General features: G+C 39.2%; 1 protein-coding gene across 1 annotated transcript in view; it reads left to right on the top strand.

Annotated features, from left to right (window-relative positions):
- The first annotated feature begins 1617 nt into the window (after window positions 1-1617).
- Window positions 1618-22460, top strand: part of CNTNAP5 (contactin associated protein family member 5) — a 200821-nt gene continuing 179978 nt past the window's right edge. The window contains exons 1-3 of the mRNA XM_062498016.1: window positions 1618-1630; window positions 2083-2193; window positions 9580-9773. Coding sequence (XP_062354000.1) covers window positions 1618-1630; window positions 2083-2193; window positions 9580-9773 — 318 coding nt within the window. The remainder of the gene's footprint in view (window positions 1631-2082; window positions 2194-9579; window positions 9774-22460) is intronic.

The raw sequence follows: 22460 nt of genomic DNA, 5'->3' as shown, positions 1-22460 counted from the left end.
ATGATGTTTCAGTAGCAACAGAGATATACAGGTGAATGTGCATTTGGGCAGAAGCAAAGGATATGGACAAAGCATCTCATAGTTACAGGCACTAATTGTCACTTCTCAGCCTGGAGCCACTAGAGATCCCAGGGAAAACCTTCAATGTGTTGTTCTGAAATGGTTTCCTCTTGCTGTGGTGCTGAGATACTTGGTATCCCACAGGTATCCAGTCCTGCCTTTGGGGACCAGCGGTGGACAACTGGGTCACAGGCTGATTGATGTGCTGAGTTCTCTCATGGCCCAGGAGCAACCACAGGGAACTGAAGAGAGCCAGCAGTCTTGACACTGTTTAAAGTGAAATCTCTGCATTCAGTTATTTTCAGCCTTGTGGATTAAGTGTTGCTGTAGGAGACAGTCCTGTAGATCTGTCCATTAGGATTTTGGACCTTCTCTGGAGAAGTTCCCAACCCCTCTGCTGGTTTTATGGAATGCAGAAGTTTGGGTGAATTAATTGCCCTCGTGAACTTACCATTTCCAGTCTTTGTTTAAATCTCTGTTCAGGTCATGAGTGACAGTGAATTTAAGACCCTCAGTTTACAGTTGGTTTGTTTGGGAATTTTTAATGTCCAAATAGAACAGTTATGGCCTGATCTCATGTTGTACCAGGAGACTGGCACTCCACAGACCCTTCAGAAATTCTCTGAGATTCAAAGGGTGTAGGTCATAGGGAATCTGCTCAGGACCATGATACTTGTTTTGTTGGCTAATTATCCTTATGGCTACAACATCAGTGCGGACTAGTCCCTAATTTATCTGTCTTGCTTATCTTGCTAGGCATCTTCTTGGGAATCAAAGAGATAGAAAGGGTATTTTATAGAAGTTTGTTTTTTGAGATCCATCATTCAATGCACTGATATAAATTATATTAATTACATTAATTTTCCTTCATATAGAGCTCGATTTTTGATTGCCAAAGTATCTGTGTTGTTTTAGAGAGTCATTGTAGAAAGAGATGAGAAATATTTTAATGTAATGTCTCAATATGGAAAGGGTATCACTCAGGCTTTGAATAATCTAAATTAATTTTCGTAACTATCAAGTAACTTTTGCTTTTTTTCTTTGTCTTTTGTAGCCCTTCCTTCCCCCCACCCCCCTCCCCCCCAGTCCTTACAAACTGTTATTTACTCTCTGAGTGCAAGAACACTGTGGTGGCCTGAGATCCTGGTGACCTGCAGGCCTTTTACAGTAATTAGGTCCATGTTTGCTCCACGGGAGATTCAATTAAAAATGAAAGGGGTTTATTACTATTATTATTCCCTACTGAAACCCCGCATTATGTTCTTGAGTGTTTATGTGACAGCATTGTAATGAGAAAATTTACTCTATTTCATTCCATAGCTGTTCGAACATTAGGGGCTCAAAAATTCCACTTGAGTGTTAGTATTAGCCCATCTCTCCTTCAGAAGCAGATGTGAATAAAAGAGAGGAGAAATATAGAGGCTGCTCATGTAAGTGAACAAAACCAGTTTGTGTGAGCTTGGGGAAGAAATGAGAGATGTTCAGATATTGAAATTTTAGTGCAGCCTGAGACACCTGTGAAGGTCAGGACACAGTTTTACATGTTGAAAAGCCCCCATGGCATGTTCCTGTGTGTTACTTCCACAGTGAAATATGAAATGGTAACTCCTGCATTGCATACCTGTTGGGAAAACTGTACTGGACACAGAACACCTGGGGTGTTATCTAAGGTCTGCCAGGGCATTACTGCACTCTTCCAGTGGCTTTTGCACAAGAGTCAATACCCTCTTTAACTGCAGGGTAGACAATCAAATCTCATTTCCTGAAAGGACAGCATTTTCCAGTTTTTCAAGTATTCAATGTCTTAACAGCAGCTCCCATGTGGTTGCTGTCCCACCAGACTGGGACATTCTGGAAAGTTAATTTCAGTTCTCACATGTGAATTCAAGCACAAAAGTGTTGTGTGTCCACTCTCTGACTACTAAGTAGAAAAAACACCACCTAGAAATAACACAAGTTGGCATTATGTGTTGGTTATATGATGACCTCTGAATGTTTTGTGTTTTTTGTTTTCCTTTTTAGATAATTGTGATGATGCATTGGTATCTCCCTTACCTTCAGCTGCCCTTACCAGTTCCTCTGAGCTCTCCAGTACTCACGGTCCCAGCTTTGCAAAACTCAACAGGCGGGATGGTAAGGTTGCAGTATGAAATGCTTAAACTATTAATTTTAATCACTTTTACGAAAATATCTTTCTCTGCTGTTTGTATGCAGTGCATTCAGAGCCAAGTTGAATAGAGCCATTAATTTATGCTCCTGAGAGTGTGCTATGTAGGAGCAATTTCCTCCTTTACTAGAGAAAGCTTCTAATAATTTTGAAGATCTCCAATTCTCTTGTAGAGATATTGTTAAGGAATTTCAGATAGTCTTTCTGCTTTGGATGAGTTCCCATATTTTAAGAGTTTAAAGGTCATTAATTTTGAGACCCTATTCTAAAATGTAGGTGTTAAAGACAATAGCAATTATGTATAAAATTGCAGTGGAATTCAATGATTACACAATTCCGCAGAAATTGTGAATGTGAAAAACAGCTTTTCAAGAATGTTTGAGGTGCAGATAATGAGTTCACATGCCAGGTGGAATTATGAATATGAAGCATAGTACCAGAAAGGAGAAGTTGGCAGTGTTCAGGGAATCGTTCAATGTCCTGTTGCAAATTTTGGTTGTCAGCTCTCATCTTATTTCCAAGGTAGAGCTTCTAAAAGTGAAAAGACCTGTATTATCATATTACATATGAATTTAATTTTAGAAAACACTAGAAAGATCACTACAAGGTTTTAAATTTAAAATCAATCAGAAAAAACATTTTAATTGACAATCAATGAGAATTCTCATTCTTAAACATCCCTGAAGTGTATTCTAATCAAACGCCATTTGATAAATCTATAGAAAGACAGTAAAGGGCTCTCTTATATGCTTGGCACTAATGATAAGGAGCTGCTTGGCCATTAAGAAAGTGTTAGATGGCAGTTACAGTATTGTATTTGAACTCTTGAACCAGAGTTCCTCAGCAAATAAAAGGTCATATGGTAACTGCTCAACAAAGAATGTTGTAAACATTGAGGATGATACTTGGGTTTGTCTCCTACTGCTGGCTGAGATGGTGAATAGCTATGCCTATGTGATTGTGCAGATGGCTCTAATAACTAATTTTGTCTCTAGAAAGAAGGAAGAGGTTCAAAACCAATATTGCAAGTCAAGCTCTGGCTGTACTCTATATTAGAGATATTAACCATGTTTGAAATTATGACAGTGGTTTCAGTTTAAGGTCAGAAATTGAAATAGTTAACTGTCCCACTGTAGTTTTGTCATGTAGTGAGGAGTAAGATATTTTACTTTTTCAGCAATGCAGTATCACATTGATAAGGTCCATGCTGTCTTTTAGCACTAGTCATGGGAACAGGAGATAAAGTATTGAAACCAAGCCCCAAGTAAGGAGGTTGTTTCAGCAACTTTTGTTTTGTGTTTTGAATGCTTATGTGATAACTGATGAGCTGAGGCCAACACAGGGATCTAGAAGCTAAACTCTACCTTGTCCAATTCTTTTGCTGCATGGACTTATGTAGGAATGTGCAGATGTAGTGCTGGCAGAGTTCATATAGGGACTTGCTGTGGCTTAACCCCCAAAAACGATGAAGCTTCACACAGCTGCTCACTCCAGCATGGCCTTACACAGCTGCAGTCCTTTCAGAAGTAAACCTGCTCCTGTCTTCCCCATGGCTGCCGTCCCTGCTTCGGGTTGGGCTTGGCCACAGCCACACACTTTGATATACTCCAGCATGGCCTCATGCACAGCTGTGGTGCTTCAGGAATGCCTCCTGCAGTGTGCACTTACCCTGGGACCACATCCCTTCAGAGGAACCAGCTGTGGTACAGATGTGACCACAGCCACAGGCACTTTGAGATGTGCATGCTCTGGCATGGGCTTCTTCACAGCCACAGACACCTGGGCTGTCCTTTTGCCACAGGGACTTGCCCACTGTCACTGCCCCTTTTAACTTGGGTTCACACTGGAGTTCCAGCCTGCCCAGTGCACAGGAGCAGCAGAGATGTCCTGGCCACTTGCCAGCTCAGGAGCATGGCCAATGCTGTTATCAAAATGTACCCAGGCCCAGCAGTCAGGTGATAAGCAGTACAGCAAAAAGTAGCTACTAATGAGCAGTAGACTCTAATGAGCAGTAAGGGAAACAAGCCTCATGGCAAACACAGAAGCTGCTGATTAATAGCTAACCAGCAGTAACAGCTGTACATTCAATCTACTACATTCCAGTCAAATCTAATTATCTCAAACCCTTCGAGGCCCATGTTGGGCACACGGCATGGATGAACCCCAGCAACTCAGCCCTACACAGCCACACTCCCCACATGGCATGAGGGAGAGAATCACAACAGTAAAAGTAAAGCCATCACTCTGAACATCCCCCTTTTCCTCCTCCTTCATCCCCCAGCTTTAAATGCTGAGCATGGTGCTATGTGGGATGGGATATTCCTGTGGTCAGTTGGGGTCACCTGTCCTGGCTGTGTCCACTCCCAAATTTGGCTTACCTCTACCTTCCTCACTAGTGGTGTGGTGTGAGGAGCAGAAAAGGCCTTGGCCTGTGTGTAAGCAATTCTCAGCAAGAACAGAAACATCTCTACATACCAACACTGTTTGCAGCACAATTAGCCCTATACTAGCTACAGGGAAGAGAACTGAGACTGCCCTTGCCAGAGCAGTGCCTAAGCTTGGGTTAGAGCAGCAAGCAGTGGTAGATGATGGCTGTAGAAACTTTCTTTGACTATCACTTGAATGCAAATAGTAGATATCTTTTCAGGAATAATATTTCCTAACAAGGACTGGGCTGTGGCTTTCGGATAGATAATGTTGAATGTTTTGATGAGCAGGGTTAGCTTTGCTTGTAACTGATAAGACAGTGCTGTAAGGAACAAAGCCTCTGGGTAGAAAGCCAGATGAATATATTTGTTAATGTAAGCATGAATGCAACAAGTGAAGATGAATTTATAAAGTACAACCCGGTCCTTTATTGACAGAAAGTTCTAATTCATCAAGTTTATTCAGTAATAGATAAGAATAAGTAAAAGGCTCTTGTTTTTTCAAAAGAGGCCTGCAGTAGTGGAATGTGCCATTTCAAAAAACAAACACACAAAGTACTCATGAGTAAAGCTTTGTGTAAATGGCTGAAAGCACTTAATTAAAATGCTGATAAATCTGTACTGGTAATGTTAAAGAGCTAGTATAATTCTGATAAATATGATTCTGAGGTATGAAATATATTTTTTTGCCCGTGAAAGGGATTCATCAGCTTTTTTGTATACAGTAAATAAATAATGAAAAATAATAAGAAAATTGCTATAGTATGACTGCATCACTTAAGATTTTTCAGTTCTTATTAGCTCTCCTGGGTAGTCAGTATAGGCAATTATGCATGAGAAAATAAAGCATGTATAGTGTCAAAAATAATTTATTTTATGGCCAGGAAGTGTTTGATGTGGGCATTGAAGTTAAATTCTGCAGCAGGGAAGCACTTAGTTGCAGTGGGAAGTCCAGGAGTTTTTAGTGCTATATAAAGCCATTTGAGCTGTTTGCAAGGCTTGTGGGGTGGAAATAATAATTCCCTTTGCTTTGTAATAATCAACTACAAATAAGTGTGGGCATCCTGAGCAGCCCTGGGGAACATCAAAAAGCACTGACTGTGTAACACTGGGCTTAAATGCAAATTTTGAAACAACTATGGCAAAATATACAAACAGTCTGAAAAAGAAACAAAAGTATTTGATCATATTTCTTGGAATCATATGGGTCTCCAACTGAGAAACCATCAGATCCTTGCTCTCCACATATTTCTAACATTTTGATTTGTTGCCATGGAGAATATGAACAATATGTCAGATTCCTGTGGTATTGTTTCTCCAGTGGGGTATTTTCCCCATACAGTGTTGAATGCCTCCTTTGAAATGATCCCCAGAAGATGTGAAATGTGTGAGCTGTGAGGAATGGTGGTGTCGCACAATGTGCAGAATCCTGTCAATGCCAGTGGGAACCTGGTGGGCAGAAAGGGGGAATACTGAGAATCCTGTCTCTCTCATTTTTATGTGAGACAATGTGACATTTTAACACACCTAAGACAGGTGTGCAGATCTGATGGGCATAATCAAAGCCAATTTTTTGTCCAGTTTGCATTTATGCCATACTTAATAAAAGGTATATGGTCCTCTTCAATATCTTTGAGCCCAGTTGCAGGAGGAAGATGTTAGGTTATGCTTGTATCTGTGCAGAGCAGTTGATGTCCTGTAAGTTGTGTCTTCAGTAGCCCGTGTTGTTGCCTATTAGAACTTTCATGTCCTTTGTCTTGGGCCTGTGCTGGCAAACAGCCCACAGGGCAAGCATCAAGAAGGGGTAGAGGAGCAAAGGGCTCTAAATAGTTGCTCTGCTTTGGTTGTACTTTTTTGCTACTTTAAAAAAAGTACTGAATGGGTTGTTGACACACTATGAGGAATGAGGTGTGTAAATGCAGTGTGCAGACAGACTGTACTGGGAAAACGCCAGTATACCTTGTGCCACCTGCTCTGTATGATGGAGTAAATGTGGAGGAAAAACATTTTTTTTTTTGGCACTCACAGCAGTATTTGGTGGGGATTTGGGATAAGCAGAGAAGCAAGCAGAAGCTATGTGTTTGCTTTATTAGCAGCAGTGAGAGAGGCCCAGTGGGAAAAGCTTCAGTTTTGCCCTCAGTCATGCAGCCAATGCAGCGTTGCTATTGCATGGATTTTAGCTGCCATTCTTACTGTCAGAATTACTGTCCACCTGTGGAAATAGTAATGGTGGAAGGTTTGGAAGAGGGAAACACGGTAGGCTGTCTTCTCCACAGGAAAAAAATATATGAAGCAGCTGCTGTTCTGTGAAGACATGGCCTGTAACTGATGTCTTCTTGCAAGACCAGCTTTGGAGAGGTGATGCTACGAGCAGGTGTCAGCGTGGTGTCTGCAGTGTTTAGATCTAAAGAGTGGCATTCCCAGCAGACAAATGTGCCTGTGTGAAGAGTGATGCAGTTCAGAGACACCATGTAATCTATGATTTTAGGGCTCAAGCTCAGCACAGACCTCCCAAATTTCTGTTCAGTGTGTATCATTTGTTTGACTTCAAAATTATAGGCCTGTGGTGTTGAGCTCAAGCTGGAAAATAGCAGTGCACAGTAAAGCCAAACACTTTTGTGAAAAGTGTATCACATTCCTGCCACTTCGAGCAGCAGAAGGGAGACAGCATAAAGTAGACATTTAGTTATGATGTTTGGCATACTGCTGGGAATCATCCATGCTAACAGGCATGGCTTAAGAGCTTATGTATAAATTAGAACATAGAAAGCAAGTTTTTTGTGTTTTATTTTAATGGAAAACTCACCAAGTATTTTTGTTGTAAGTTATTTTCTTTCATCTAGTTGTCATTTTCTATGTTGAATGAAGGAAAGATGAAAATGCCAATTTTATTTTGGCATGTCCTGAAAACATCTAGAATAGACTCTTTTGAGCCATGGATGGAAGAACTTTGCCAGAACTTCTGAAGCAGATTTTTGTATCATATCAGTTCCTAGAGTAAAGCTTGGGGGGGCATGGGGGGAGGAAAAAAAAAAGCAACAACTATTGTGTTCAGAGTCTATTTTAGATACTGGATATTACAATCCAAAGGAATTTTGCTCTTGGTTCCCACATGCAATAGTCACAATTGTGTGTAGGAGAAATCTGCAGTTTGTTGTCTTTGAATACAGCTCTGTAGTTTGTACCTTAAAATATCAAAATAAAAAAAAAAAAAAAGGTAGCACAAGATGTAACCTTGTTCGGATGTTTAACAGGAGGTATTATAGTCTTATATAAGCTATATATAGGTATGGAGTTAAGAGCTATGAAGTAGTCAAGAATAAATCACTGATGAAATTCCTAGTATTCTCATTAGGTGTTTCATGGCTTGCTCATAGGAGAGAGGATTCTATTTAGGGCAGGTAAAATAATCAGTAATGATGAAGACTTCTGTTGTGATTGAAAAGGGTAAATCATGGCAGTAAGAAGCAGTATGCACTGCTTTGGTTGCAAACTTTTCCCATGAGAGCTCTTGTAGAGGAATGAAGGCTGAGTCATCCAGGGGAGCAGGAACAATACTCCATTCCAGGTATTGGAATGATTCTGTTTCAGGAGTTCAGATGAATCCCATATTAATAAATTGCAAGTAGTAACAATTTTAACACCTACTCATAGACAAAGGGATTTCAGTTGTGAGTGGGAAAGTACAATGCCATCCAGGAAAAACAAGATGCTTGTAGAAGTGCAGAGTTATTGAAATTGAGTTCATTGATAGAAATGACATTTATTAATCTGTCAACTCTATTCACTTCAATGAACTTTTCCTGGAGCAAGTTTGAGATACATCAGTTTCATTTTATTCCCAATGTGATTGTGTTCAGTGTAGTCATACTGGAGTACTTTTCCAAACTTCATTAATAATGACAAAACAAAAAGATGTTGGGTTGCAGAAGCAGTGGCAGCCTCAAAATTTGCTGTCTTGGCTACTTGGTTGATGGCTTGTGTTCTTTAAAGCTGCATTGGTTGATTATTGCTGAGACTGAACACTGGGTATATGCAGAGAATAAATGTGTGGGAGGAGAAACAAGTTAAAGGAAAATAAACACAGCCTGTATTTTAGGGTGTAAAAGAAAACAGGAGACCATAAAATAATATATTCCAGTCTGGAATGATTTTCTTTTTAACCATAATCTCCCAATTTACTGAAGTGAGCAAAGTGGTAAAATGCAAGCAGTGGTTGCAGTTCTGTTTCACTGGCTTGGTGTTACCACAGGCCTGTTTAACCTCTAAAGGAATTCAAGGAATAGTGCAGATCTTTACTTTTAAAGGACAAACATGAATTACAAGCTCATGTCAGAGACAGCCTACTTTCCAGTGTGAAGGCAGTCCTTTTAGCTGTTCAATCAAATGGTTTCTAGCTTTACAACAAATTTATCTGAAACGCATTTAAAAGCTGTAATTAAACCATTCTTTCAAATACTTAATAGGGCTCAAATCAAAATAACTAACATTTTGCAATTCTTTCAGAACATAGCAAAAAAGAAAATATCAAAGCAAGCTGCAAGTTACAAGTCCACATTCCCAGAACTACAAGGAGGGAATAGATATGATTTTTCTTTTTATTTTTTTTATTTTTTTATTTTTTTTGTGATTGAGCATGTGCCGATGATTGAGCAACTTCACTGATGTTTGTACAGCTAAAAAATACTAAATTTCCTTAAAATGTCCTAGAAATTCGAAAATCCTCATGAGCTTTAGGTTAGTGAAGATAACCTGATGGAAGCCCACCTCATGTAGTGTATTTCCCAATACTAAAATATGAAAAAAACAGCCACATGCTCAAGTAGAGTTCTCTGTGATGACCTGAAACAACTTAATGATTCTTTATCGAGCATAATTTTTTTTGTGTTGCCATTGTCATCTAAATTCTTTCATCCAATCTTTCAGGAGCCGGTGGCTGGTCCCCGCTGGAGTCCAACGAGCAGCAGTGGCTCCAGGTTGATCTGGGGGACAGAGTGGAGGTGGTGGCAGTGGCCACCCAGGGCAGGTACGGGAGCTCGGACTGGGTGACCGGCTACGCGCTGATGTTCAGCGACACCGGCCGCAACTGGAAGCAGTACAGACAGGACGACGCCGTCTGGGTAGGTCTGAACTGGCACTGCCTTTGGCCCCAGATTTCTCTGCTTCAGCCTCTTTTGGGCATCTGGAGAAGCAGCTCTGCTTTTGCATCTGAGGAGTGCAGCAGTGGTGAGAGAGCAGATCTGAGCAGCTCCACGGGGTGTTTGATTTAAATGGGTTATGTCACCAACTGTCCGTGTAATACAAGTTTAGGCCCTCAGGACTACATTGTTTTTCAGACTATGAGGATGATCAGGGCACTTAAAATGACCTGTGTGCTTTTGTGCCTGGTTGGCTCTGATTCAGGTACACCGGGGTAAATGCGGCTAATCACCTCCGTGCTTTCTCCGGGAAAGATGAGAATTAATTCTATGCCTTATACGTGTTTGGCCAGAACAAGAGGGATCATGCTGAGGAAGATGGGTGGTAAATTGCTCCTCAGCTGGAGAAGGCTGGAGCTGCATCATAGGTTGTGGGATGATTTAGGAAACACTAAAATTGATCAAGGCTTCTTCTAATACTTTAATGCAGACTTGACCATTGCTGTGTCACAGGTTCAGTGTGTGGCTGTGCCAGGTGCTATTGGTAGGAGTGCATGGGGCAACAGTGACACCACAGGTGTGGATGGAAAAGTTTACAAGCCTTCCTTTTGTACTGAAAATGTCAGTTGTTAGTGACTGGATAAAAAATGGTGGGATTCTCCCCATGCTATGTAGTGTAGTTCTGTGGATCAATAGCCCCGATAGCAGGAAAGTATATTAAAAGAAACAGTCTTCAGGAAAATAAAGGGGACCGTGTTAAGGGTAACCAAGTAGACTTGCATTTTTATTTGGTTAATACTTTGTTTAAATGCTGTGTCACAAAAGCAGATTTTGCCTCTAGAACATAATGACTGTGAGTGATGGGAGTTGGAGTACAGCAGGAAGAGGGGAGAAGGTCTGCTTAATTTTTCCCCGAGTGGAGATGCGTGTACAGGGAGGTGAACTCCTGTGCATCTAAAATCCATTGGATCATCACTTTGCTTTATCATGGCTTGATTCACAGAAAGCTAATGAAATCCTTCTTCCCTTAGAAAAGCAACTGTGTTCCTAAGATGGTCATAAAGTTGTCCAGTGTCTCACCTGTCACTTAAAATGTTGTTAGGCTGTTTTTACTTCAATACTTATATGTATATATACATATATGTACATATATATATATGTATAATAATAAGCAGTGGAATTTCATTTTGGGCTGAGTATTGTGATCGTTTAATCTATCTCTTGACTTCTACCCCTGGGAATCTGAAGTCCATACTGAGATGTTTTTATAGATTTGGTGTCAGTTAAGTCTTTGCTTGCCTGAAAATATTATGTGGCTTGTTAAAATTTTATATTAGGACAAATTAATTTTTCATTACATGTCAAACTTTTCAGTTCTTTTCTTTCTGGAAACAGTTGAACTTTGCTTTTCTTTTGTAATTTTCTTCTTCTTTAAGGGAAATTTGAAAAGGGAACACATAGAATTTACCACAGCAAATCTTAATGCCCTAAGGATTCATTTTATGGGTTTCTTATCTAGCACCTATAATATCTCACATGAGGATAAGAACAATTCATTTAACAGTGAATTAGGATTTATGAGCAACTGAGACTCTCTTGTTTTACTAGAGTGATCAGGCATGAAGTTGATTCAGGGCAGATCCTGACACAAGTTCCAAAACCTCAGCAGACCTGGATGCTTGCTTTCTGGGAGATAACTTTTGTAGATGTTTCTAATGGAAACCACCATAGACTGCAGAGCATAATTTTCTATATAATTGAGGAAAAATGAAATAGGCTTTAGGTGTGGAAAAGGAAACAAAGAATGTGGATAATTCTCTCCTTGCCTTAGTTTCTAGGAGCCACACTGACCAAGTGAGCAACTAATGTAATTCTAGACCAGAAGAACCATTTGCTCCATGTTCCCAGAGGGCTTGAAGGGTTTGTTAGGATGTCTCACCAAACTTTCCTGGTGGAAATATCTGATAATGTAAATCCAAAGTGGGCTCATTTGACATTTCATTAGATACATTAGTCCACCTAAACTGGCAAGTCTCATTAACACTTAGGAGCTTCTATGTCTACCCATGGAATTAATGAAGATCAAGAATTCCTTCTGAACAATTTTTATTCTAACTAAAGAAAAAGTTGATTTTTTTTTCCCTGCAACTTTTGGATTTGCTTCACTGAATTAAATTAGATCTAGAGAGCCATTCAGAGCACAAAGAGGAAAGCCGAAGAGGCTTTCAGAAGCATGTATAGAATTATAATTTCAAATTATGCAGTGTTCTTCTTTTATTGGCAGTTATCCTTTCCTTAGGGTTTTTTCTAACTGAGAAGAAGCATAGAAGTGTGCTGTCCAGCTGAATGTTAAAGGCATTTTCTTACCCTTAGATGAAATGAGGACAAGCACAACATGGTGCTTGTCCTAAACATCTGGCTTTTCAATAGCTGCAAGGGAAGTTCTGCATGCACAGCCCTAGGAAAGAACTCTTGCCCTTGACTTAAGGTACTGGACCATTTCACAGAGCTGGGAGAGCAGCCCCCCAGGGTGTCCTCCACTGTCACAATCTGTGCAGTCTACACTGTACCAATCTGCCACAAGTGTGGTATGGTAGTTCCAGACTTGGGAATCTGTATCTGTGCTGGCTTTGGTTCAGTGATGTTTTTCACTCAGAAGAAATGAAAATATGCCCCAATTTTCAAGACTGTTGTTTCCAGCACAAACCCAAACCAGACCCCCATAACAATTACACTGTTATGAAGGAAGTTAACAGTTAAACCCAGTATTATCCCACTGTGGGTTTTTTGTGTGTGTGTGTTTTTTTCTTTTTTTTTTTTTTGTTTTGTTTGTTCTTTTTTGGTTTTTGTTTTTTTTCCCCCTCCATCCTGGGGTGGGTGGGATGGTCTGTCAAGGAAGGATTTAGGGCAGTAGTTTCCTCTATCAGGGTGAGGTGGCAAATTAGCCATCCTTAAATTCTACTCAACCCAAGTCAGACTTGATCTGCATTTTCTCCCAGCCCTTGTGCATGAATTGTGAAGAAAGTCATGGTGTATTCCCAGTTGGTGACACTGCAGTGCTCCCTTGGAGGTGCGTGCACTGGCCCAGCCTCTCCCCACTGCATGTCACCAGGACACTGGCCACATTTGGTGGTAACAGCAGGAAGGCACAGGACCTTCAGTAATCTCCAAGTGAATCTGTCCAGATGAAACTTTCCTGAATGATCCTATGAATGAATATCTGATGGTCCCTATTGCAAGATGCTCCGAGGAGTTGTTTACAGCCCTGTGGGTATAAGTTTGGTCCACCCATATGGCAGAGATGTTCTGCAGTGCATTGGAGACCTGGGTGCATAAATTCTTTATTGGGTTGCCAGCAAGACAGACGTTTGCACACCAGCATATATGACATATCACCAGTAAAAATCCCTTTCTCTTTATAGAGATTACAAGGCTTATTATCCTCCTCTCCCAGCTTGCATACAGCTCCCATCAACTTCCTTTTTAATGAGGACTGCATAGACAGATCGCGGGGAGAATCAGAAAACCTTTTAAGTTTTCACTCAGGCTGTGTTTATGATGTTAGTAAATTGTGCAGCTGGAGTTGAAGACAAGACAGATTAGCCATTTAAAACCAATTTTCCAACCCCATTTGTATTTAAATAATCTTGTTACAAAAGGACTCTGTGGTTCAGAGCAAACTAGACTTATAATTATATTTTCAATATGGATAAATCAGCTATGTGTGGACACACTGGCTATTGATTGGGAGACATAAAACATAAATCTTATTGCTTGTAACAAGTAAATGATTTTTCAGTGTTTTTAAGTGTTGAATAATTCAGAATTTGCTTTACCTGCATACACATCACAGCTTGAGTCAGTCCAAATTGTGTATTTTACTGGGAAAAGTGTGGGTTCTGATACAATGCTATTTCATTTTAGATAGCAATTTTTATGCTATCTATATTGAAAAATACTTTACAAAGCTGAAAAACTCAATTATGCAGGAAGGCACAAAGGAAGGGATGAAACAGGCATAGATGTATGCAACAAAAGGAAAAAAGAGATGTTCTTTGTACAAAGTTTTGAAAGGAGAAGGGGAAGTTGTGGAATTAGAGATAAAGGGAGACTGCTCTGACAGTGGCAGAGAAGGCTTTATATTAGAACAATGAATCTGTGCAGAAAGGCAATAAAGAGGGAAAGTGGCATAGGTAGCAAGGAGATAGTTCACACTGTGCAGTCCCATGCACATGTAGTGCACCTTGAACAGAAGTTTGCTGGTCAGTAATGGTCAGCTGTTATCAGCTGACTTGGTGGGTGAACACTGATAAATCTGCTGTCCACTGCACATGTAAGGCAGAAGATGGCTCTGGGTGGGAGAGGGGCTGTGAGCCCTAACCCCAGAGCTGCATCACAAGATCTGAAGTGCTTCTCTAGTGTTGGACCATGGCACCTTGGTCATGCAGGGAAAAAAGCAGGGCTCCCCTCCTGGAACACTGCCCTAGTGGTGGTGCGCTTCTCGCAGGTGCAAGGATGCTGTGTGAGAGCTGGAGACTTGGCAGGAGGCTGAGGATGTATTAAGAATATGTAATTTCCAGGGGAGCAGGAAGAGTGTTTAATAGAGGTGATAAAGATCCCTTGCAATCCCTTTCATTGGGAAACTTCTTACTTGCACGTGTGAGCTTTTGCTGAACCAGAGGCTTTTCTAATGAAATCTAGAGGAGGGTCACCCTTAATTGGCTTATAAATCTACAGGGGTGCTGTAAACTTTCCCATTCCACCCTAGCTGGATAATGACTCTGGAACTGTTTTGGTGAGTTAATTATTGTGAACATAGTTAGAATATTAATCTTCTTGTCAGATTTATAATTGCACTAATTTATTCTAAAGCATCTTTTCACTCCTAGTCCAAACACCCTCCAAGCAAGACCAGAGCAAATTTCCACATGTAGCAATGAGAAGTCCCACATTGTTTGCTTGGCTTAGAGAATGAGTTTCTGCTTGTCTTGTTAGAATGCTTCCTGCTATACTAGTGTTAAGATATATTTAAACTCCTTTGTCCACAGTAATTATTGCCAGTCAAATAGGTGTTAAGTGGCAAATACCTATGGATTATTTTGTTTTCCATCACCTTTGGTCTAAGAAAAGAAAAAGGAGAAACAAGAAGCCAATTGCTACTTTCAATTAGCAATGAAGAAAGGAATTCACTCTTGCTTGCAGGGAAGCAAGGTTTTCCAGAAGTTTTCATTGATAGGTTATTACAGATGTTGAAGAGGCAGACATTATCCCTTTGTTGTAATTAAAACTGTTCAGATTTGACTGCCTGATTCTGAGATGCCATTTGGATGTTACTAATTTGCTTCTAATTCTGGTTTCACTTACTGAGCTGGCTGCAAACATGGCCTCCTGAGTACATTTTCAGGAGATCTGTCTTTCTTGATATCACTGGGGCAGTTCTTCTGTTGGGAGGATAATTCAAAGTGTCAGTATATCTGTTTTTGTTAAGTGCTCTCTGTATGGATTTATGTCTGAATAAAATGGATACACTTAGATTTCAAATAACTCTTTACTGTTGAGATACTGGAGTTAGCCTTAAGCTAACTGAATTTTGTATGAATTCCATGACCTTACAATGTGTTTTTATTGTTGTTTGACTGTAAAGTGATATTAAGGTGGAGTCTAGAGAGTTTCATCCTGATATTAACATGTTATCCATCAGCAATGTCTGCTATAATTCTCTGTGCTTGGTGTTTTGCAGCAATTCTCTCTGACCCAGAAAAAAATTGCAGGAAACATGGTTTTTGACAGTTTGTGCTGTTGTTACTGACTTCTCACTCTTATGCCTTTGTAAATTGCCTGAAGTGCATCTTTCCTGTAACCATTTCACACAGGAAGGCTGAGAAATGTTCTCTAATTTCTCATTCCTATATCCTGGGTCTTCACTATGATCTTGTCTCTCTTCTGCTTTGTGCTAACTATAGGGTGTGACTCCATAGGGTTGGCCCGAATGGATTGGCGTGGGAAGAATGGCTGGCATGGGTCTGGTTGGTGATGTCTGGTCCCAAAACATAATTGTCTTCTAACCATCTCCAGCAGTTTTGTCTGCCACAGCCAAAATGGTGTTGTTTTCTGCTCTAGGCATCTTCTAAGATAGAAAACGTTGTTTGTGGCATGCTATGATGGTTAATGTGGAAAACAGGGTATTTCCCCTGATGGTGGAGTTTAGCCAGCAACTCTTTTATATCAGTAGACCATGTTTCAATTTTTTTTTTTTTTTTACAAATTATGTTTTCTGTGGCATGTGAAGGCTTAAATAGGTGCCTTTACAAATGCTGAATAAATATGGAACCAGTAGATATGTAATTCGTATGTCTACAGAGCTCAGTGAGTTTCTTTGCAGTAAGTTGGTACATTTTTGTAATGACTGAGTGGCTCTAGCTGTCTGAAAAACCAGTTCTTTGGTGAGGAACCAACTGACGAGAGTCCTCTTATTGTAGTGTTATGTACTGTAAAATAAGACAAATTTCTTGCTGCTAAAAAGTGTCACTTCGCTTCTACTGATTCACTACTAGATTAGATTAATCCAAATAAATAAACTGGTTTCAGTTGTGGTGTTCAGGTCTTCAGTAGCTGTTACAAGATTTTACTGATTTTGCTCTGAGCCCTTTCTAAGCGTTGGATTAATCCTGTAGTGAGAAGCTCATGAGCAGAGAAATAGTGCTTGTGGCTAGTGAAAATGGTATATGAGAAAGAGAGGCAAGCAATGAACAAACCACCGCCAACCCCTCCAGGACTGGCAGAGGGGTGTGTTCTTATGTAGACAGCAGGTTTAGTGATGAGACACGTAAACTGATTGGAAAGAGGAGAGAGAAATGGAGATGGGGGGGAGAGAGAGACAGATGGAGAGGTAGAATGCTATAGCCAGTGACCAGAGCTTCAGTATCTAAGATGGAAATAAAGAATAGTTTAATTACATCTTGAGTCAGCATCAGCAGAAACTGAGGGTCTTTCATTTCTGCTTATCCTCTTTTTTTTTTTTTATCCTTGGTTAGCAGATTTGTATTCCACTTGGGCTGAATGAACCCAGTGTTTCCTGCTGCTAGACCCCTATCAGCTGCAGAGAGGCCCCTGCAAACTACTTCTGAGGTGCTTTCTTGAAAAAGTGTGATTTTCACAGAAACTTTCTATTAGCACTAAGATTGGATCTTTGCATAGTGGCAATGCAGGAATAGGGAGATGGAAAAACAGATAGGTCCAGATGATTTATGGGGAGGACCCTGATTTATTAAGACTTTAATTTTCCTAGGCTATTTGTCAAAGGTCCAATGTTCTGCAAGTGTCTTTGGCGGGGTGGATATTCTGCTGTATTGCTATTTCATGGTCTTATTGGGAGCCTGTAGCTGTCCCTGGGGCCCTATCCCCTCAGGGATCCCTGAACTGTAAGAATAATGAAATGTTCTTCCTCGAATGAACACAGGTACCAATGCCTTTTATATGTTAAAAAAAAAAAGTGTAGTCTAATAATTAGAATTGTCTGATAAGTAAAATTTTCTTACTCTTATGTAAAACCAGAAATTCTGTACTGACATCATCTTTACAGTGCTGGAAATAGGATCTTTGCAGAATTGCTTCCTCCCAAACCCCTAGTCATTTCAGCTAATAGGGATTTAATTTTTTTGGGCTGAAGAGGGGACTTTTTACCTTGCATAAAAAACTTTAAAATTATTTGTTTTCATTGTCATTAAGAAATGAGTTTTAAAAGATTTATTATTTTATAACTATCTGTGCCTATATTGGGATATTCCAAGTATGGAAACAGTGTTTCTTTAATGAATGATATAAAAATACAAATATTTAATAGATTTTATTGGATATTTTCCCTGGTTTAAAAAGAACAATTAGTGAAAATAGTGATAATTTAAAAGATACTCAATTATTATTCATATTATGAAGAACCTCTTCTAATATATTGCCTTTCCAGATGTGTAGTGCATATTTTACATTCTTTCAGTGACTTCCAAATTTTAGTGCATGAGAACTTTCAAAACACTTACATAATCATAAATCTTGAAGGTCATTATACCAATTGTACTTTGATTCTCAAAGCTGTTTCTTAGGGAATGGGGAAAGATAGAAATCCTTAGAAGATCCCTTGAGTAAAAATAAGTAAGAACAAAATTTATCTGTGGAATAAATAAGCTTCTCTATGTTCCTTTGAAATTTAACTTAACTGAAATTGTTTTGTGTTTCTCTGACACTTGGGGAGCTGGCTACACCTGCTCTATAGGACTTAATTAACATTTGTGGGGTTAGTACTAAAACATGAAAATGAATTGTTAGCAAGCCAAAGTAGAGAGTAGATCCTGACATAGCAGTACTTGAAGGACTTCTACCCTTCAGGGAATAAGTATTCTTATATTAAGTTGAAGGTACAAATGCAGTTCTGGAAACATGATGGAAGGTTCCATATATTGACACATTTACACCTTGAGGAAGGGATGAGATTTGATTCAAATAAAAACTAGTCAACTGTTGTGCTCAGAGAAGCTAAATGTGAGTCACATTATTGTTTTAAACATGCAGACTCCCATATGAGTGATGAGAATGGACAAGTCTTCTCTGGAGAAGATTCCAGCTGTCTTGAGATGAGGTTTGCTAGATTTTACGGAGAATTTGTATGGAAAATCTTTGCCTTGAAGTATTTCAAGTTTAGGTTCAGGTCGTAAATTAACGATTTCATTTACAATAACTTCCATTTGGAAATCAGACTTACTGTTCTAAAACCCATGTCATGGTTGCGTCAGGAGAGTCTTTGTCTTGATAGAAAGTCAAGAAAACATCCAAACTTGTCCTAGTTAATTTAGGAAAGCTGATCCAAAAAGCATTTTACACCTTTTGCTTGGGAACTGTTTCAAAGATGAAAGCAATTCTGGCAATGACTAGCAGTTCAATTCACTCTCCTTCCATAGATCCCCATGGATCCAAGAGGTGCAGGTTCTTTTGGCACTGGCATGATAGCCAATTTTGGCTGATGCCTTCAAATCTTTTCTCTGTGTCCTTTGGGGGAAAACTGAGATTGTTAAGATTGCAGGGCAGGAGTTTACTTTTAATATCAAAAGAAAACTGCAGTCTGTGTTCTGGATTGAGATTTTATATTTTATTATACAGTTTGCTGACACAGGGTGACTTTCTAAACATCCCAAGTGTGTTTTACTTCCTCTGTGTTCGACCTTTTCCTCTGGGCATAAATGCTCATGCTGCACTACAGAGCTGGTCCACAGTTACTCATCTCTCCTTGCTGAGTCCTTCAGACCAAGAGTGTTTGTATGCCAGTTGGAATACTTGTGTGCCTGGTGGAAAAATCTTAATGTTAGCAGTATACGCTAATGGTAATACTTGCAAATTCCATATGCTCAGCAGATGCTTTCTCATTTAGCCTTCAGTTAAAAAAAAAAAAAAGTTAAATAGGATAAGGAAAGGAAAAATACTGAAAACATGTCTCCTGAGAAGCCTTCTGGTGCTCAGTCAATTAATAGAGATAGATTTTAGTCAGGAGAGCAGATACTAAGAATCATCCTCTTGAAGGGCGCCTTACAAATATTGCCTTATTGCATCACACAGTACTTCAGGGAAAAGACTTTGTCTCCAAGGAAGAGGGCACACGTCAGTATTGTTCCCATAAAGCAGTCTCTGGAAAAAAACTATTCTTTAGAGATTTAGGAAAGATTTCCACGTCATGGCTTCTACATTGTTTTGCAATGGAATCATTGTTCAAGCATCTATCACTTTGTTCATTATGTGTCTTTACAATGGATAGTTTCCCTTGCTTTTAATTTGTGTTCCAGATGTATGTATTCAGGATTTTATATGCATCCAATATGTGATCCTTCATAAGCACTCTAATATCTTTAAACTTTCTAACTTCTGCTTATTTCTTGTTACAAATTCACAAGTATAGTACCAAACCCATGAATAATTTATGCTGAACTGGGCTTGAGATTAGTGCATTGAAATGTGCTTTTTCTTGGTTTTGTTTCCACTAAAAGGGAGATCAAATATCTTGGTTTTAGTGTTGAGAACAGTTTTATAATGTCTTATGCAGTGTTAGATCCCAGAGTTGGCACCCCAGTTTCTTATTACGTCAGCGCAGACAGCTGAAGTGTGCAGCTGACTTTTCTAGAGAGCACTTAGTATTAACAAATTGCACCCAACAAACCATAACAAAGTTCAGTCAGTCAAAGTCAGGGCTATCCCTATAGAAGGATTTAAAAAAATTCAACTAGTTCTTATTTGTGTCACAGTCATGTAGTTCATGATTGACACATTTACAGGTAGCGACTCCTTGTTAGCAAATCTCAAGTTTAGGTACTGTAGCAAGGGGAAAATATTCTGATGTGCTTTGCTTATCCTGCTGTCTGCAGAACCTGTGAGACTCATCAAAATATGCACAAAGAAAGGGAAAGACAGTCACCCTTTAAGAAACTGATTCAAATCTGATGGCCATGAAGGTCATGTCGAGTAGCTTCTGGCTGTGTTGGTTGAATTTTCCTCATAGGAGAAGGGGAGTACTGTAGGAATTTAAAAGGCATCTTAATGCCTTATCCATTAATGCTCCTTTCCTTCTTTTTTCTCTTTTTTTTTCTTCTCACGTTTTACTTTTTCCTTTAACTACTCTTCTGTCCCACTAGTCTGGGCCACAATAGACTGCTTTGATTTTGTTTGCTTCTCCAGCTGGAGTATATATTATAGGTAAGAGAATAGCAGAGATTAACCTAGATAGCCTTTTTTTTATAGAATTCAGAGGTATGTTTAAATCCTCAGTGGAAATTATCAAGGGGAAAGGGATCTAAAAACATTTATATTGATTCTAGAAATTCTTTACAACTCCTTTTTAGTGGGACACTTCCTGTTACCTCTACTTAAAGCAAATAGTAACTGACTTTGAACAGTGCTTTCTAAAATCTGTGAGGTTATTCAGGTACAAGTAACTACTCATCTGAATGAAGGTTTTAGCCCGTGATCTGGCAAACACATGGGCACTTAACTCATGCATTTACATTTACAGAATGAGCCATGAAGCATAGCAATTTAGAAATGAGGGAATCTGAAATGTTGATTCCACATAACTCTGTAATAAAACTTCCAGTGGTGCCTGGATTTCATCCCACACCTGTAATTAGGTGCTCAGCATAAGATATTGTAGAGTAGGGGCTTTGCAATTATGAACTTGCTGAACTTGAAAGTTACTTACTTGTCTTATTTGCTCTGAAGCTTGTTTTTTTTCCTTTTATTTTTTTTCCTCCTTTTCCCTGGAAAACTGTTTCTCTGCCAATTTGTTCATCTTGAGGGGCTTTCATTTTGCCTACATTTTGTGGATGGCCAGAGTTATCAGCAAATGCATATCTGCAGTCTGATTTTTAAAACAAACTGTAGCAGCAGTACATTGCCATGAAATAAGGCCTCGAATTCCACATTATCCTTCACCTAACTTTGCTTCTTCTTTTCCCTCTGCCAAGCTGGAGGTCAGCATTTAGTGCTTAGCCTTAGTATTTGAAGGCTTATAATAGTATCAATGTTTATGGACACTGGTTTATGTCCATGGACATTATTTGGTTATAGCCCTGTAAAATATGTGTGCTATTCCAGCCTGAGAAATACGTGCATGTGGTTATGCATACATCACTATAAAGGTTAACAGAAATGGTGATCTGCAAGGAATATTCTTATGAAATTAAAGACTCACAGATATTTAAGGCAGATTTCAAGAGTTATTGGCAAACATGCAGAGCAGTTGTGTGTATATGTATAAAAATAAATACATAGGACAGTGGAGAAGCAAATCTGAGACACAGAGGGAAGGCAGAGTTTCAGGTGGCATTCATCCAGCCATATCTGCAAGAATGCAACAATGATGATTTATAATTACTGTGACAAAAATAACAATGATTCTGCTGCCACATTTTTACCATAGCCTTGGGAGTATAAGTAATTATGCAATGATTAGTTGATTCTACATATTCACAAATTTAGCTATTTATCATAATTGGTTTAGTCCCTTGGAATTAGTCCAGACTTTTACTTCATACAGTTGGTTGTAAAAGGGAAGTGGAAGGAAGCAAATTTCCTTTAGCTGCATATACCAAATCAAAGTCTGATCTACACTAACAGAATCTTCATTATTGATTGAATCTTGAAACATGCTTGTTTCATCTTCCAGGTTTAAAAAAAAAAACAAAACAAAAAAACAAACCACCAAAAATATTAAAAAACCCCCAATAATTAAACCCTCACACAGAAGCCATCTATGTCTCCTCTTTGGAGATGGTTTCAGTGAGTATCAAAAATTGACTGATTCACACTTCAAAACACACCTTTTCTGCATTTTATCTGCTGAATGTTCAGAGGTCAAATTAGATTCAATTAGGTGGATCCAGGCTTTGTGTTTTTGTGTTTGCTTTCATGCCCACCAAAGCCTTTCCCTGGTTGTCTCCATCTTAATATTGTCATTCAAGGAAATAATCTGATTTTATGGCCTCCAAAGCCCTCATTACTTATGAAGACATTTTATTCTTGACTGTGTTTATGACAGCTCTGTAACCAGAAAATATTTTCTCCAAAGCTCTCCACCCTCCACAAAAAAAGAAAAAAAGACCATACCAAAATTAAAAATGCCATTGACTTTGAGGT

The sequence above is a fragment of the Cinclus cinclus genome, chromosome 9 (genome assembly GCF_963662255.1).
Source record: "Cinclus cinclus chromosome 9, bCinCin1.1, whole genome shotgun sequence".
NCBI classification, from domain to species: domain Eukaryota; kingdom Metazoa; phylum Chordata; class Aves; order Passeriformes; family Cinclidae; genus Cinclus; species Cinclus cinclus.
Note: the sequence above shows the minus strand (reverse complement) of the source record. Positions and strands in the feature narration are given on the sequence as shown.